General features: G+C 41.0%; 1 protein-coding gene across 3 annotated transcripts in view; it reads left to right on the top strand.

Annotated features, from left to right (window-relative positions):
- The first annotated feature begins 190 nt into the window (after positions 1 to 190).
- ncor1 (nuclear receptor corepressor 1) overlaps positions 191 to 16,174 on the top strand; it is a 51,365-nt gene continuing 35,381 nt past the window's right edge. For all 3 annotated transcript variants that reach the window (XM_080041193.1, XM_080041194.1, XM_080041192.1), the window contains exons 1-14: positions 191 to 311; positions 3,415 to 3,607; positions 5,698 to 5,795; positions 6,008 to 6,215; positions 6,621 to 6,803; positions 8,060 to 8,173; positions 9,279 to 9,335; positions 9,453 to 9,505; positions 10,417 to 10,483; positions 12,164 to 12,336; positions 13,910 to 14,000; positions 14,419 to 14,597; positions 14,765 to 14,819; positions 15,120 to 15,221. In XM_080041193.1, the coding sequence (XP_079897319.1) occupies positions 3,497 to 3,607; positions 5,698 to 5,795; positions 6,008 to 6,215; positions 6,621 to 6,803; positions 8,060 to 8,173; positions 9,279 to 9,335; positions 9,453 to 9,505; positions 10,417 to 10,483; positions 12,164 to 12,336; positions 13,910 to 14,000; positions 14,419 to 14,597; positions 14,765 to 14,819; positions 15,120 to 15,221 (1,491 nt within the window). In that variant the 5' untranslated portion in view covers positions 191 to 311; positions 3,415 to 3,496. The remainder of the gene's footprint in view (positions 312 to 3,414; positions 3,608 to 5,697; positions 5,796 to 6,007; positions 6,216 to 6,620; positions 6,804 to 8,059; positions 8,174 to 9,278; positions 9,336 to 9,452; positions 9,506 to 10,416; positions 10,484 to 12,163; positions 12,337 to 13,909; positions 14,001 to 14,418; positions 14,598 to 14,764; positions 14,820 to 15,119; positions 15,222 to 16,174) is intronic.

The raw sequence follows: 16,174 nt of genomic DNA, 5'->3' as shown, positions 1-16,174 counted from the left end.
AACTCATGTTGAACAGTTTAAGTATTTATCACAATAGTGACACAGTATTCAAATGCTTTGTAAACATTTAAATTATATATTTTCCTTTTTACACACACACAATTGTTGAAATACAACAATAGCCCGTGAATTCAACCGAGTAGAGGACAATTTATTTTACCCTGTCAGGACGTCGACCGACAAATGCGGCGCAGCCTTCAGTCTGCCTAGTCGTCCACAGCTCACAAACCGCGGATTTACAATCAACGATTGACTCATAATTCTGCCCAGGGAAACCTTTTTTCCCCATCGGTATATTTTTTAAATATGAGGTGAGTACAAATAGCCAACACGCAGCAGAGCAAAACGTCTAATTAGCACGCTATTTAAGCGCCCCGGTCTACGTTGAAAATCTGCCTTGCAAGATGGCGACGCAGTTGACTATTCAAAGGTGAAATACAGGCTAAGTTAGCTAGCTGACGACAACAACAACATCTTAAATGTCGCGTTATCACACCGAAGTGTCAACGTAGAACACACCTTAAAGTTGATATTCGTTATTGTGCGTGTTTTGGGTGCATTTCCGGAAAAGCTATCTGTTGTGGAAGTACACCCATCCCCCAAGATAAGCTACAAATCCAATTGCGTGTATATGGCAGTAGAGTGTTAAAAGGACAACAATAACAACACAACGTAGCAGTATTCCCCTTGCTAGGCTGTGCAGGAGCACTGCACATTTCACCATGGCTCATAGGTTATCACCAGAGACTATTGTAGCCCTAGTGCTTTCTAAAATGAACTTTACTGAGAACTTCACCGTGCAACGCTGACTAAAACGGTGTCATTTTTCTAACCCGAAACGGCACGCCTCTTCTCTTGAAATGTATCTAACTTCGTGGGGAAACGCTACAGTATTGCAAACAGTGGACATGAGAACGACAGAGAAAGGGAAACATCCAGGAACAATTGTACTGAAGAAGCCCCAGTTTCTCTGATCGACATTCATGCTCTATGCTAGATTACAGAGATGGCACACACAGTTATATCTGTTTCTGATAGCATGTTAACATCATCTGGCTCTCAGTTGCTTACATTATTACAAAAGATTCAGGGATGTAATGTTGCTAGGTAGAGAGGATGCTGCGACACAGGCTTGAAACCGGAAGCTCTGTTTTTTCCCTCTTTTTTTCATTGGGAACACAGAGGAACAACTATTCTATCTGTTAAACTGTAGATATTCAAAGGAGCAGGAGGACATTTCTTGAAAGCAGTAACAGCGCAATGATTGTTGTTACCTGCTCGATATATCATCAGCCATAATGGTGACTATTTTCTCACCAGCTAAAAGTACGATTACGTTTCCTATTTTTTTATGACGAATTTGATTACATTCAGCAATGTTATCAATTTCAGTAGATGGGGCAATTATGTCAAATTATTAAGTTTAGTAGAATGACACAGAGAGGTGTCTGTCATATTATGAGGCAGCTGTATCTCAGCTGTATAGTTCTCTTTTGCTTTTAGTTGTTTATTTGCCCCCTCATGTTTTAAAAATTTACACTCTTCCTCTTAAATTTGACAATTTTGCTTTGACCTCAGCTGTTTCTGGCCCAAAGCCAAGTGGTGCTGCTGCAAATGAACCTGAGCCTCATATCATGCATTTAAAGCCGGTTTCATGACCTGTCTGATTTTTGCCCTCTGTAGAAGACACATGGGACATTACGACCTTTGATACTGCGTTTGTAGGTTTTCAAAGAAAGGTGTAATAAAAAGTTCTGTCATTTGAAATTGTGAAAATATTAACAGCTGTTCAGTTGGTGGTAAAACAACATGTACCAGGCAGCACATTCTGCGGCTGGTTAGCTTTTGTTTTTACAAGTCACTTTGTCAAGACTCTCCTGATATTTTTAGGATAAATTCTAAAATTGTGAAAGTGGATCTTGATTACTATGACTCGCCAAATTCTGCGGCCTGCGGATTGAGGAAAAAAATATATACAAAAACAGCTTCCCACCCTGGTTATGCCGGCACGGTTCCAACCCAGAAGTACGCATCATAATGTCTTGGCGTGGTGGCCAAGCTGTAAATCTCACAGACCTCGAATGAAAATAATAAAGCCAGCAGAGCACAGATTCATGTGGATCCCTTTTGAAAAAAGACAAAAAGAGCAAAACAAATTTAGTAACGTGTTTGTACTAAACTAATACGCAGCAGACCCCTTTCCTGTTTATGTGCCCCATCACTAAATCAGATAAAATACAAAATCTTTGTGTGTTGCAACATACTGGAATATATGTACTGTGTAAGTTTTCTTTATTTTGAGAATTTTGAGAAAGCTAAAAAAACAATGAGATGTAATGAAGTAATGGCATCGTTTGTGAGTGGAAAGTTAAAGCTACGCCGATCATGGTTCATATTAGGGCTGCAACTAACGATTATTTTGATAATCGATTAATCTGTCGATTATTTTCTCGATTAATCGATTAGTGTTTTGGCCCGTAAAATGTCAGAAAATGGTGAAACATTTTGATCAATTTCCAAAGCCCATGTTGACTTCCTCAAATGTATTTTTATGTCCAAAACACAAAGATATTTCAGTTTACTGTCATAATAGGATTAAAGAAACCAGAAAATATTCACATTTGAGAAGCTGAAATCAGAGAATTTGGAATTTTTTTTATAAAAAAAATTACTTGAAACGATTATCAAAATAGTTGTCGATTATTTTAATAATCGATTCGTCGATTAATCGTTGCAGCTCTAGCTCATATGATTGCTGGCATGACCTGTCAGGCTAGAGATGACAGCACCTTTTTAACACAGCTGCTGCTCAGCTGATTAATTATAATGTGAGGACTATAGCAACTCAAACATATGACACACCCTTCCAGTGCCTTTTTAAATAAACCACAGGTTATTCAGGAGACACAATTGCATGACCAGGGATATTTTATCAGTTGCTATTATGTGTTCAAATTTAGAATAAAATTGCATTGTCATTTAAACAAGGAATGCAAGTTTTAGCAATATTAGTCCAAATTATTTGATTAAACTAACGTCAGTTTACATGTCTTTAAATTACAATTGGATTGGTTGCCCAAGCAAATGACAAATGATCAACAATTCAAATCAAGTTAACTCAGTCATTCGCTTTCAAAGGTGGAGTCAGCGATTCTGGAGAATGCCTGTGAAAATAACAATGAATAAGTATTTATAAAATGAATGGGACACTTGACTGAATACTAGCACACAAGCTCAGTAGCCTAGATTATAGTTCATCTCCAGTTCTATGCTTTCTGGTCTCTAAGAATTCATCTTAGTTTGTAAATTCCCTCATCTTGGATTAGACTCTTTCTCATTCTGAATAGCTTTGCTATAATGATCTCAATGTCTAAAATCTAAAACCTTCTGTTTTCTCTTCCTGTCTCGGTACAGGTGGTTTGTGTCTCCGAACATGGTCTAGCTAAAAGCTGTCACCCGTCAAGCAGCAGCAGCAGCCCGCTAGCACTGAGCCAGGATGTCCAGTAGCTCTGGATACCCCCCCACCCAGGGGAGCTTCAGCAACGAGCAGGGCCGCTACCCATCACACTCTGTCCAGTACTCCTTCAGTGGCACACGCCACCAACAGGTAAAACCTTCCTTCTGCACTGTTGTATTCCAGCTAACATTTAGTGTTTGTCGTTGTCATCATTTTTCCAGCACTCTCCAATGCTGTTGGCTTTGATGGGCAGACCTGATCCTGATGATGTTAATGTGAAAATACTCTTCTGAATATTAAAAACACTATATTTATTTATGAGAGAGGTTTATCTGTTGTTTAGCTCATTAAAGGTGGAGTCAGCGATTCTGAAGGATGCTTGTTGTCAAAATCCCCTTTTGTCAAAATCGGTGCATATCTCCTCACAATCTGCTACATGTCCATACTAAAATGAATCTGATGTTTTTTACTTTCACTTTGGTGAAAAGTTAAAGAGGCAGGCTAGCATTTGAAATAAGGTGTTTGCTTTGGTTTTTCAGTTGGCGTGAAGAGCGATGACAAAGTAAAATATTCTTTATATATACTTTGTTTTAAATCTTTGAACATGCAGTGGGGCTTTCTCTGTAGAAGTTCAGAGGTTATAAAAGACATTCCAGCTGCAGGTACCACCGTGTGTCTGCTGACCTCTGTGCAAATTATTTGCAACGTCATACTGAAAATGATTCAGAGTAGTGTTGAATGGCTGCTGCAGTTGCTTGTTCATTTGACCATCTTGACTATTGGATAATGCTTATACTTCTAAGAAGTGTACATTCACAGAAAACTGTCTGGGGTACATTTCTGGGCATTTGGATTGTTTGCCCTAAATCCAGGGAAAACTGGAGTTTGGCAATGTTTTCTTAAGCTGCATTTGTTTGTTCGGGTTTGTTTGGAGGTCACACTGTCTGTGCCGATAACGTTTATGTGTTCTCATTACCCAAACACTTTTTTTGAGTATTTAAACAAGGGTTCAATTTCTGGCATCAACTTAAAAATGTTTTCTGTTTGTGTGATAGGAAGTTGTGCCTCTGCTTTCACCGACTTCATTGTGTAATGAATGATGCACTGACTGATGAGGTTTTTGAATCAGGGGGGAAGTCTTGCCCTACTTCCGGGACATCCCTTGTTCCACGCTGTACTTGTACATTTATGTTTTTTTTTTCTATCCTGCTGCTAAGCTTAGGAATTATATTGTGGTTTTCTGTTCTCAGTATAAACTACATCTTCTCTAGTACATGCTCATAACTGGGGGAACCTTGTTATTTTGACAGAGTGGAATAAGCACAGTTCATTCATTTATTTTGAATATGTAGAAATTAGACGGCCAAATGCCGACCGTTGTGTCTACGTCTTCTACTCAGCGCTGCAGTGTTTGACTGGTTAAAATGCCCACTAAGTTCATTTAGGAATTCTGCCTTTTATTAGATTTAGTACAGCAGAGCTTACAGGAAATGAGCTGGGGGGGATGGGGTTGACATGCAGCAAACGTCCCTGGCTGGACTGGAACTGTGGTCGTTGAAATGAAATGGTCACCCAGGAACTACACTGGGCACTGGTTATGTTTTGAACTGCTACACCAGCAATGTCTGTGTTGGGCAGTTGCTGTTTGGAGCAACAGGAGGAGCAACATTGTCTGCTTTGTTCAGTGCAAAGAAGGAGTTCACTTTTTGCAGTTTTCCGAGTTTTGTGAACGTCTCTTTTGTGGCACAAATGAACACAGACCCCCAGAACTGTGGGGCTGATTTACCACAAACATACACAAACAACCCACCTCTTATTGATAATAATGGTAGACGTGTATCCTTGCGGCTTCCCGCTACATGCTGCTGTGCCCCGGTTACGTGCCCAGTGTAGCAAGGGGACGCCCCTCAGGCGGCTTTTAACAGCACCCATAGCCCACTGCATAGTCAGCATAGGCACTTTGGAGAGGAAAAAAAGAGTTGACGGAAAAAATGACGCTTCTGTTCACTGTTCCAGTGTAGACAGCTGTATTGATTAAAATGGGAGCATATCTGTTGCGTCATATGGCTGTGTAGAAAGAACTCTGGGCCCTTCTGTAAGTGCTTTTGTTATAGTTATGTGGTCACAATACAATACATGTCCATTGCTTTACAACTAGTCCCCCTCACTTTTTCATTCTGCCATGACCTAGATCAGATTGCGTCATAAAGGTGTTTGTGGTGATTGCTTCTCTCCTTCAGGATTTCAATGTCCAAGACTATCGGGCATCGCACATGCAAGATCCACAGGGTCGGAGGAGACCGTCTCTACTGTCTGAATTCCACCCTGGAACGGAAAGGTAAGATCTTCACTTCAAAATGTCTAAACCTCCTACCTTTTTATCCCACAGACAATAACTCCGTCCTCACACGTTGCCATTCAGATGATGAGGTTTTAATTTTGTAATATTAACGTCTGTATTGTAGAGTCGTTTTTCCTTTTACACATCTAGACAAAGCGGATCTAGCTTCAGGTACGTCTGCTCATTTCTTGTTTACCTCTGTTGTTCAGGCCTCCGGAGAGACGCCATGGTTACGAACAGCAGTATCACTCCATCACAGGCCAGCCCGAGCATGAGGCTCTGGATTCTAAGCGCCCCCGGATGGAGACTGTCTCTGAGGCCCACATCACCCGCCCCCCTCCTACATCTGGGGGTATTGTCCTGCCCATGTCCCACACAGTACAGGACAGTCTACGAGCCAATATGGATTCTAAAAAGGTGGGCCCTGTTTGTTTTCGTTTATTAAGTACTGTTAGGCCTTATTGTTTCCAAGGCAACCTAGCTTTACAGCATTACTACGCCATGACTGATGCTTGAAAATAGTAGACACTTTCTTAGTTTTTTTCCTTACTGAGTTAGTTGGGTGGCACTTCAAATACGCCATGGTTTGCAGTCCCTATGAACCTTCCTTGCCCTCTCTTTTATAATGAAATAGAGCTTCTAACTTCTTGCTGTTACATATAACGTCAGTATATATTTATCCTGTACTATTTTGAAATAGATCTGGTCACCAGCAAGTGGAATGTGATAACGTGGACCGGATAGGTGAAATGGTTCAGTTTGGTAAAGATAGATTTTCAGAAGCTCAATTAACCTTCTTTTTTTTTTTTTTTTTTTTGCCAGGATTCTCCGTACAATGTCAAAGTGGAGTCCCACTCGTCAGGAGGTCATGCACTACACATGAGCGAGGATCAGGACGCCTCTCCTTCCAAACTATCCAAGGAGGAGCTGATCCAGAGTATGGACCGTGTGGACAGGGAAATTGCTAAAGTGGAGCAGCAGATTTTCAAGCTGAAGAAAAAGCAGGTTGGTTTACCTATTTGGTTGTGTACAATGGATGCCGTGTGAAAGTAAATAGCTTGTATTCTTAACCAATTACCCATGAAACACTACTACTATAACACAAACATTGTTATTGGGAATACATTTACTTACACACTAGAATAATCGTCGAAGACCGAAACGTCTGATTTGATGTGACACATGTTGTTGTCACTTCAGTGATAACCCTTTTCCACCAAAAATCCAATTTTAAGGCGCCATTCCAGTCTTTTAGTTGATTCTCTTTAGCTTGTCTCTTGTTTTAAGGGATTTTTTTGTTATCAGGTAGTATGGTGTCCTACTTATTTACTGTCTAGCTTCTTGACCTATTTCCTTGTTTTTAATGAGCTGTACTCCAAGTCAAATTCTTGTGTACTCCTGTACATTAGTCGAATACAGTTCTGATTGTGTTGGCGAGGAGGCTCCTGCCAAACCCTGTGAGCAGTCATAATCAGTGCACAGTTCATGGTTGAGCTTCATTTGCATCAATAGTTTTTGACAGGCTAGCATTTCACCTGGGCCTATAAGATGCTTTTGCAGATCTATGTCTTGACACGTTTGTGCCCATCATCTACTGAATGTATTTTCACAATGAGGCGCTCTCAAACATTGAATTTAAAGGCTTATATTTTATCAGCTCATCTTCCTATCTGGATCACGTTTGTTTTTTAATCCTGTGGCTGTTTTTTTCCCTGCCATCTCTTCTGGAATTCCGTCTCATTAGATAGGAATGTAAGCCGAGCTTTACCGAGGGAGAACATTTCTCGGCTATTTAGTCTGCAATTTCCCAAGATTTTCAGGGATGTATTTGTTTATTTGAGGTATTTAAGGAACCACTCTCTCGTCCCTGTAGCCTGCTGGTTTATATAACCTTTAACCTGTAAACATTGACCTACCAAATATTCACCGGCTCAGCTTCTCTGTCTGTATCATCTGCAGCATTGGCCTCAATAGCACAAACCTTCAATTCTGCTGAAAATAAGTTCTACCTGAACGAGCTTGTGGACAATAATCAGATGATGTCTGCTCAGGCGTCAGAAGCTGCTAACACATCAACACAGTGTTGATACATATGTGTTGTTTTCCAGCATTTTCTCATTTAACATCAACATCATTGTTTTTTTTAGTGATGTGTAGAAGATGAAACCCCCCCTCCCCCTATATTGTACTGTGTACCTTGTGTTGTTTCTCATGTGCTATTGGTCAAAATGGTTTTGTGTGTGTGTGTGTGTGTCTCTTAGCAACAACTGGAGGAGGAAGCAGCGAAGCCCGTGGAGCCAGAAAAGCCAGTGACCCCTCCCCCAGTGGAGCACAAGCACCGCAGCATAGTCCAGATCATCTATGATGAGAACAGGGTTAGTCATCTGCTGCAAGACTGCAACACACACACACACTGACAAAAAGCATTAGGTCACTCTTTGTGTCCTCAGCAATATAAGCTTTTTTCTGTCATCTCTCTCTCTGTGCATCCTCAAAGCTAGAAGAAGTGAGTTTTGTTTTACCACTGGCGCCTTGTTAACCTGCTTAAATGTGGAGTCGGCGATTCTGGAGAATGTTTGTTGTCAAAATCCATTTTCAGTCAAAATCAGTGAATATCGCCTCACTATGCCGTTACATGTGAGTACTGTGTGCGCGCTGAAAAAATATCCAGTGTAAATACACAGCCTAGGCTCTGTAAATGGGCATGATGCTAGCTACAGTGGGCCCACTTTGTTTACAAACACATTGTTTGCATACCAGTCTACAGAGCCTAGGCTTTTGTAAGAAAGTAACCATGTTTTACCGCTGTGTTTTAATCGTGTACGAATACAGAACATTAAAGGCCAAAGGAAGGCCTCATTGTGTGTGTGTGTGTGTGTGTGTGTGTGTGTGTGTGTGTGTGTGTGTGTGTGGGTCACGGCGGTTCATGTCTGTCAGACAATGTTGTGGTATGAGAGTTCTGAGACACGCCTTCCTTCTCTGCCAGCCATTAACCCTTTAGGCTGTAAAGCTGCTCCCACACTGTGCACAGTCTGCCAGCTGTGGTTTGATTGTGGTGTCAGCCTGTAGATGTAAGCCTACGAGAGGGGAAAATCAAGTTATACTGAATCATGACTCTGTCGATCTTTCAATAAGCAGACATCCTGTACTGGTCCGGGAAAAACTGTGGTAGCCAACCTTTCTAATTATGCTTTTTCCCTGAGTGAAGCTGCTCACTTTTCACATTCATCAATTGCATAAGCTCATACCTCAAGAGTAAATGTATCTAGAAATGAACAAGCATTTGAAGCTTCTAGTTCCAAGCCATACCCACTTCAAAATGTAGCATGCATATTATATTTCAATGAGCATCACCCACAAAAGGAAGTCATTTCAGGTGACAATATTTAGATTTTTTTCAAGTGCGCTCAAATTGCAGTTTCTCTTTTCTCTCTATGGACCTTCTAATTAACCATATGTCCTCTTGTTTTCTTTTTCTAGAAAAAAGCTGAAGAGGCCCATAAAGTACTGGAAGGTTTTGGACCTAAGGTTGAGCTGGTATGTGATTCAGTGGTTAAGACTATTCTCTCTGCTTATCTCAATATCAAGTTAGACATTACTGCTGGCTGAATTAGCTAATGAATAATCCACTACCTGTTCCTGTTCCCTTCTTAGCCCCTGTACAATCAGCCATCGGACACGAAAGTGTACCATGACAACATCAAGACGTGAGTATCTACACGTGTTCCACAGATTCACTTCATAAACATGTCTGCCTTTTTATTATTATAATTTTTTTGTTATTTTATTTAAATCAGGGACCATGTGCAAAATACATTCAACTCAAACAATGAGAAGAGATGCTTAGTGCCAGATTTAGCTTTGAGCTCATTTCCATCTGTAGTCCCCTGGGAGGTGAACAGAAACAACAACAACAAACATACAGACACACCTATCATCTCTACTACAAAGTGACCAACAACATCGAGACACTGCACAGACATGCAGTATGTACACGAACATTGCAGCAGACATGAGTCTGACCACACTAACGGGATAGTCTGAGGAAAGTGATGGACATTATGCTGAGCTCGGCAAGATAAACCCAGCTGATAATACGTTGTAATATGATCGCTGACTCCCCTTATCGAGTTTGCCCTACTGACACCGACGAGAGTGATTTGAGAAAGGAAATTAAACAACGCCGTGGTAGCGTCTGCGTCAGGTGTACTTTAAGGGCTGTGTTGCTAGGGTTGAAGGCCAGGCTGTCTAGGACCAAAGCCTTATCACTGTGTACCGAGAGAGAGCAGCCCATCTGGCTCAGTCGCTTTTTTTTTTTATCAGGACAGAGACCACCTCTGTGTGAATCTGCTGCACAGGGCCACGCTCCCAGGGTCAGCTCGCTCACTATTCTTTCCCCACAGCCACCATCCTGTGTAAACAGAAGGGTTCCCAGTATTTTTTATTTTTTTATCTGACACAGTAAATATAAACAATGATAAGTCCATTCGGTGGCAATTTTTCTTAGGAAATTTTTTCCGTTTTGCAACTTCGTATTTTTTCTGGTGAATCCACAATACATTTGCTAATGAACATACTCCAACAACATTTCACTGAATAAAATGATTTTCTCTTTTAGGAACCAAGTCATGAGGAAGAAGCTGATTTTGTTTTTCAAGAGGAGGAATCACGCTCGTAAACAAAGGGTATGTATCTCTGCATGGTTCCAGGTATTCCGTGCTCAGACAGGACACAACCTTAGTAATAATATTGAATGTTTATTTATATAGTTCCTATAATAAGATTTTTTTTTATAAGTAGGTAGGTCCTTATGTATGTGGCGTTAAGTTAAGTGATGACGATGTTATTAGTTTTGTGCTAGTGTTTGACAAATGAGAGTTTTGACCTGATGGTCAAGTAAAGGGATCACCAAAGCTATTATAAGTAATCTAGGGAGGGACATAAATTACTGAACCAAATTCCAGTCGTTGAGATATTTTAGTGCCAACCAAAGTGGACCGACTGACCGACAAGTCCTTTCAGCACGCCACGTTGTTAGCATGGCTAATAAAAATAATACACTGACTGTATTCACAGAACAGGAAACGCCTTGGTTTCCCCTGTTTGTTGAAAAGTATTGTGCAGCACATGAATTGCTTTTATATGAAGCATGATAATAAATATTTATACATCTAAGGACAGATCTGAGAACTTCGCCGGCCAAACTGTCTCTCATCAGTAACCGGTAATTTAAATATTTGAGAATCACTCCATGTAGAAAGACTTGGCTTTTTATTTGTAAAACAATGGCTCAGTGAGTCCCACCGCTCTCTAGCTTGTCCCCCTGTTAGGGTCAGACAGACCTCATGGACTGTGAACAATGGCAGAGTGCACATGGCCTCTTGCCAAGAGGAAGGTGAGTCGTTTGTCGCTCACTACAGGGAGTGGAAACGAGGCTGTATTGTCTTCCCAATGCAAAAGCCTTTCCACTAAACGCTTTAACTCTTACACTTCTGAATATTAATAAAATGTCTTTTTGCGTGTTATTTTTACTTAGCAGACTAAATGTCAATGAATGTAAATGCATACACATGCAGTACATGCTTTGATCAGTAAGCTTCTGTAACAGTATTGCAGCAGCAGTTTCTATGGCAACATCAAAGGAGTTGCATCAGAGCAAACTGCGCCTGGGTCAGGAGGACACTGAATTAAGACGGCGTGAAAGACGAACACAAACCCATAATAAACACAGCCAGCAACAACATCCTCCTCCATCAACTCTGAGTTCATTTTAAGTTGCTGCAGCTTCTCTGTAGATGTGTTCACAATAGTTTTCTTGTTCTTTTCAGAGGTTGACTGCCACTCCGATTCGTCAGAGGTGTCTATAAAATAAATTAAACAAGAACTGATATATTCCAACAGACTTAAGGAATAAAAGATGTCAGCTGAGCTTTTTCAGGAAACTGCATGAGGTCTTTTTTAGGATAGATGGATGGATGGATAACCTTTATTTTGACACAGAGGGAAAAAAAAACAATTGAAAGTGCGGCTTTTGTTTACAATGGTGCCCTGTGTATACATAAACAAGGACATTTTACAATGTCTTAAAAAGGAGGAACATTTAAAATAGGCTTTTATTTTATTCAACATATACTGGGTAACTTCAATACCGATATCAATACCATTTTCTATTTAGTATCACAGTGAGGGGTTTAAGAATACAATAGGTGCAGGTGACAGATTTTATTAAGGAATATTATTATATCAGCTCTCATATCTAATATATATTCCGTGTGGATATTCAGGTGATTTAGGCTCTTACTGTATTGATGAATGCCCACTCCTGCTATACCATTTTCCATGCTGTGTGTGTGTGTGTACAACAGGAGCAGAACATCTGCCAGCGCTATGACCAGCTGATGGAAGCCTGGGAGAAGAAGGTGGATCGAGTGGAGAACAACCCCAGACGCAAAGCCAAGGACTCGCGGACACGGGAGTACTACGAGAGGCAATTCCCAGAGATCCGCAAACAGAGAGAGCAGCAGGAGCGCTTCCAGAGGTGAACGTCTTAACCTGTGTGACTGTGTTACATCGTCACTTTGAACTGGTGTTGAGGTAACCATGTGCGTAAAGGCCAGGACACACCAGTCCGACTACCCGAAAATGGAGACTGCCGATTCAGGGAGCTCCAGTCTTCCCGTCGCGGCCGAAAAAGTGCAAAGAACACACCTGCTGACTTTCCGTACGCTCTGCGCTTGCGCGGGACGTAATGTCTCCATAACAGCAGGCGGCGCTAATCTGTATTGTGGGCCGAAAAAATACGGAAGCCGGAAATGATGGGACGGCTCTCTAGACCATAAACATAGATAGAAATACGTATTTATATTTATGGACCATAAAGAGCACCATTTTTAGCAGAGAGTGTCGAGCATGGTGTCGAGCAGTCAACAAGGGTTGATGCATGCGAGTACTCGCTGAACAAAACAAACAAACACATTAAAACGATGGCTAACTGTTGTTAGCTGTTTGTGCTATCCGCCTCACTTCCGGGCTTCACTGATTCGCTAGCCCTCCACAAATCAAATTGCTCCAACTGAAAGACTGCCCGCCGCCGATTGAACATGTTCAATCGGCTCAAAAGAAGCCCGACGACATCTACGACGACCGATTTCACGGCACACACCAAACAGATTCGTGTCCCCGTCCCCTTCCGACTCTACGACAGCGATTATCGGGCCGGTGTGTCCTGGCCTTAAGGCTGTGGCTGGTGATTGGTTCAGAAGCACAGGGATACAAGTCACACATTTGCTTTACAGTTTTCCTCTTCTGTTCCATTGTGCATATTGGCTTGGACAGGTTGGACTTCTTCAATTTCAATGATTTATTCAGCACACTGTATGTTATTTGTGATAATTGTTATTCTGAAACATTCAACACAACCTTACCATTCGTCAGACACACAGACACACACATACACGCTCACACAAGAAATCCCTTTTTTAATGTTGATCACGGTTCGAGTTTATTGTTCTCGATGTTCTTTTCTGCGTCGTCTCTCGGGGTGGTAGTAATGTTAACATAAAAGCACACGCTTGAATGAAGATGGATAAGACATGGACTTTAACTTGCTTTCATGCCATAATCTGCCACAACGCCTCTTAGCACGCAGTGGACTCGAGTAGATCCTGAAATCCTCCTTTGGACTGGCTGTCTGGGTGGGAGACAGGGTTAGGGTCTGTTGTCTGATTTGTCCCCGTGCTGATACTTTGTGCTTCCATTGAAATCTCCAAAGTAAGAGTTTGCATGTCAGCACTGTTTGTTCAGACTGCTAGACCGTGAAGGAGGAAGCAAGTAATAACTGGTCAGCCAGACTCTTTTATCCATTAATAACGGCTTTAATAATTCTGTTAGCAGAGCTATGAAAAGTTCCAAAACATGTCTCCTGTCAGTCGTCTCCACATTTTGACTCTGTTTTTGGTTGGAAAACTGAATAAGTCATGAGAGCTTGGAAAAGTTATTTCCTCTGAGAAGAACGGAATGTAACTGATATCGTCTTTGCACGGCAATGAATTTTAATGTGCCATTCTAAACAAATTTGTGACATTTGTAACACACAGTCTGTTTTTCCGCAGGGTTGGACAAAGAGGAACGGGCCTCTCTGCAACAATAGCAAGAAGCGAGCATGAGATTTCGGAAATCATCGATGGCCTTTCTGAGCAGGAGGTGGGTACTGGCGGGATCACCTTTTTTAAATATGAAACTACATACCTAGGTGACAGAAGCTCAAATGGAAGTGACATAGTATGTCATTTCGGTCATGTCGCATCTTGATTACATATAATTAACATACAGTATAAGGGCGCTTCTTCCGCTGCGCTGTTTTAAACCAAAAGCGTTCCGAGCGTTCCGCCTAAAAAGGCGTTCAAACGCCGGCAGCGGCACTTTTAATAGGCGCGCTGCCAGCGGGTCCTACCGTAGAGAATGCATTGCAGACTGGCGATCCGCCTTGAAAATGCACGTTTGGTGGACAAGGCCGTCAAGGCATCAAAAAGGCAGGGAGCAGATTTCCATAGACGGAGAGATGGTTTAATGAACAAGTGACTTATTAACTGTCGCCACTGTCATTGTCTATGTTCTACAGAACAATGAGAAACAGATGAGGCAGATGTCGGTCATTCCTCCAATGATGTACGACGTTGAGCAGAGGAGAGTCCGGTTCATCAACATGAACGGCCTGATGGACGACCCCATGAAGGTGTACAAAGCCCGGCAGTTCATGAATGTCTGGACGGAACACGAAAAGGACATCTTTAAGGAGAAGTGAGTTGTTGTTGTTGTTGTTGTTTTATTGTCAGCACAAGATCTGTGGCTCACGGGTTTGTCCCAGTGAGTCTGTTGTACGGATGTGGTTTATTGACCTTAATGCAACCTCACACTTATATTATTGGCTTTGGTGTGTGTGAATAATGAGCACTATCTCTCTCCAGGTTTGTCCAACACCCGAAGAACTTTGGCCTGATTGCCTCCTATCTGGAGAGAAAGGTAAAGCACTGTTTGTATTTTCCCATTACTTTTTGGATCAGGCTATTTTTTTGGAAAATATGGCAGAATGATATGTTATCGATATCTTTCGGGCGTTCCACTTCAAGTCACATTTAATATTTCAGACCTCCCGAAACAGAAACACAGATTTGATTGGAATTCAAGCCCATTCAGCTAAACTTTTTAGAGTAGAATATTACATTTTGATGTTGTTATTTTTTGGAATGAAATAAAATAAAAGCTATTTAAGGCTTGAATATGTTTCCCAGTGTCATGATATTATGCCATTTCTTGTTTCAGTGTGTCGCTGACTGTGTCCTTTACTACTACTTGACCAAGAAGAACCACAACTACAAGACGCTGGTGAGGCGAAACTATGGAAGACGGAGGGGAAGGAACCAGGTAAACATGAGACTCTATTAAATATCTGTTTACAGTTTTTTTCCATCTGCGGTTGACATTATGCTGTCTCTGTTTCTTCTTTGGACTTGCTTGTTTGTCCATTCTCCCGAACATACATCAGCATTATGTGATATAATACATACTTCACCAGATAAAGTCAAATATAGATTAAATGGAGCAAAAGATTATAGCATTTATTTAAACTAGTAAATTATCAAATTTGCCCATATGAAATTTGACAGGTCTCACCTGCCAGTTTGCAGCTGACACCTGTGCCCTGCTGGGTTTAAAATATCCTGAAATGGACACACTTTATAGAGGATAAACTAGCAGCAATGTTGTCTCTCCTTTCTAATCTATTAAACAACTGTATTGTCTGCTGGGTAAGGGCTATTGTGATTATATACCATCAGCCTTCTTTCAATAGATTTTTGAGTTTTGTCTGTTAAATAAGATCGTAAAACAATGCATCGATAGACAGAAAATTATTTGAAAACATTTTGTATTTGTTTTTATTTATTTGTTTATTGAACAGGGACAATGTACAGCACATAAGCAGTACCAGATTTAGCTATAAGCTAATTTTCATCTGTAGTCCCTGGGCAGGAAACAGAGTATTACATCTCTGTCAAGATGGGAAACCTCACACTGAAGTATAAAAACAATAACACACAATTTCACAACAGTAAAACACAATACGAACAATAAAATCACAACATTTAGGACACCACAACAACAACAACATCACAACAGTAAGACACCAACATTAAGATGAAAATGTAGTCATGGTTTAAGCATTTCTTTTGGTCTCCAGCCAGAATTCTAAACATTCAGTGGTTCCAGGGCTCTAGACAAACTGTTTCACTATTAGCACTTGTGCTGTTGTCGCACAAGCATATGCTTTGGTCGCAGTGTGTTTGAACCTTAAGAAGAAAAATAATAAACAGTAAACA

This window comes from Ammodytes marinus, assembly GCF_949987685.1.
Source record: "Ammodytes marinus genome assembly, chromosome: 14".
In the NCBI taxonomy this organism is placed as follows: Eukaryota; Metazoa; Chordata; class Actinopteri; order Uranoscopiformes; family Ammodytidae; genus Ammodytes; species Ammodytes marinus.
Note: the sequence above shows the minus strand (reverse complement) of the source record. Positions and strands in the feature narration are given on the sequence as shown.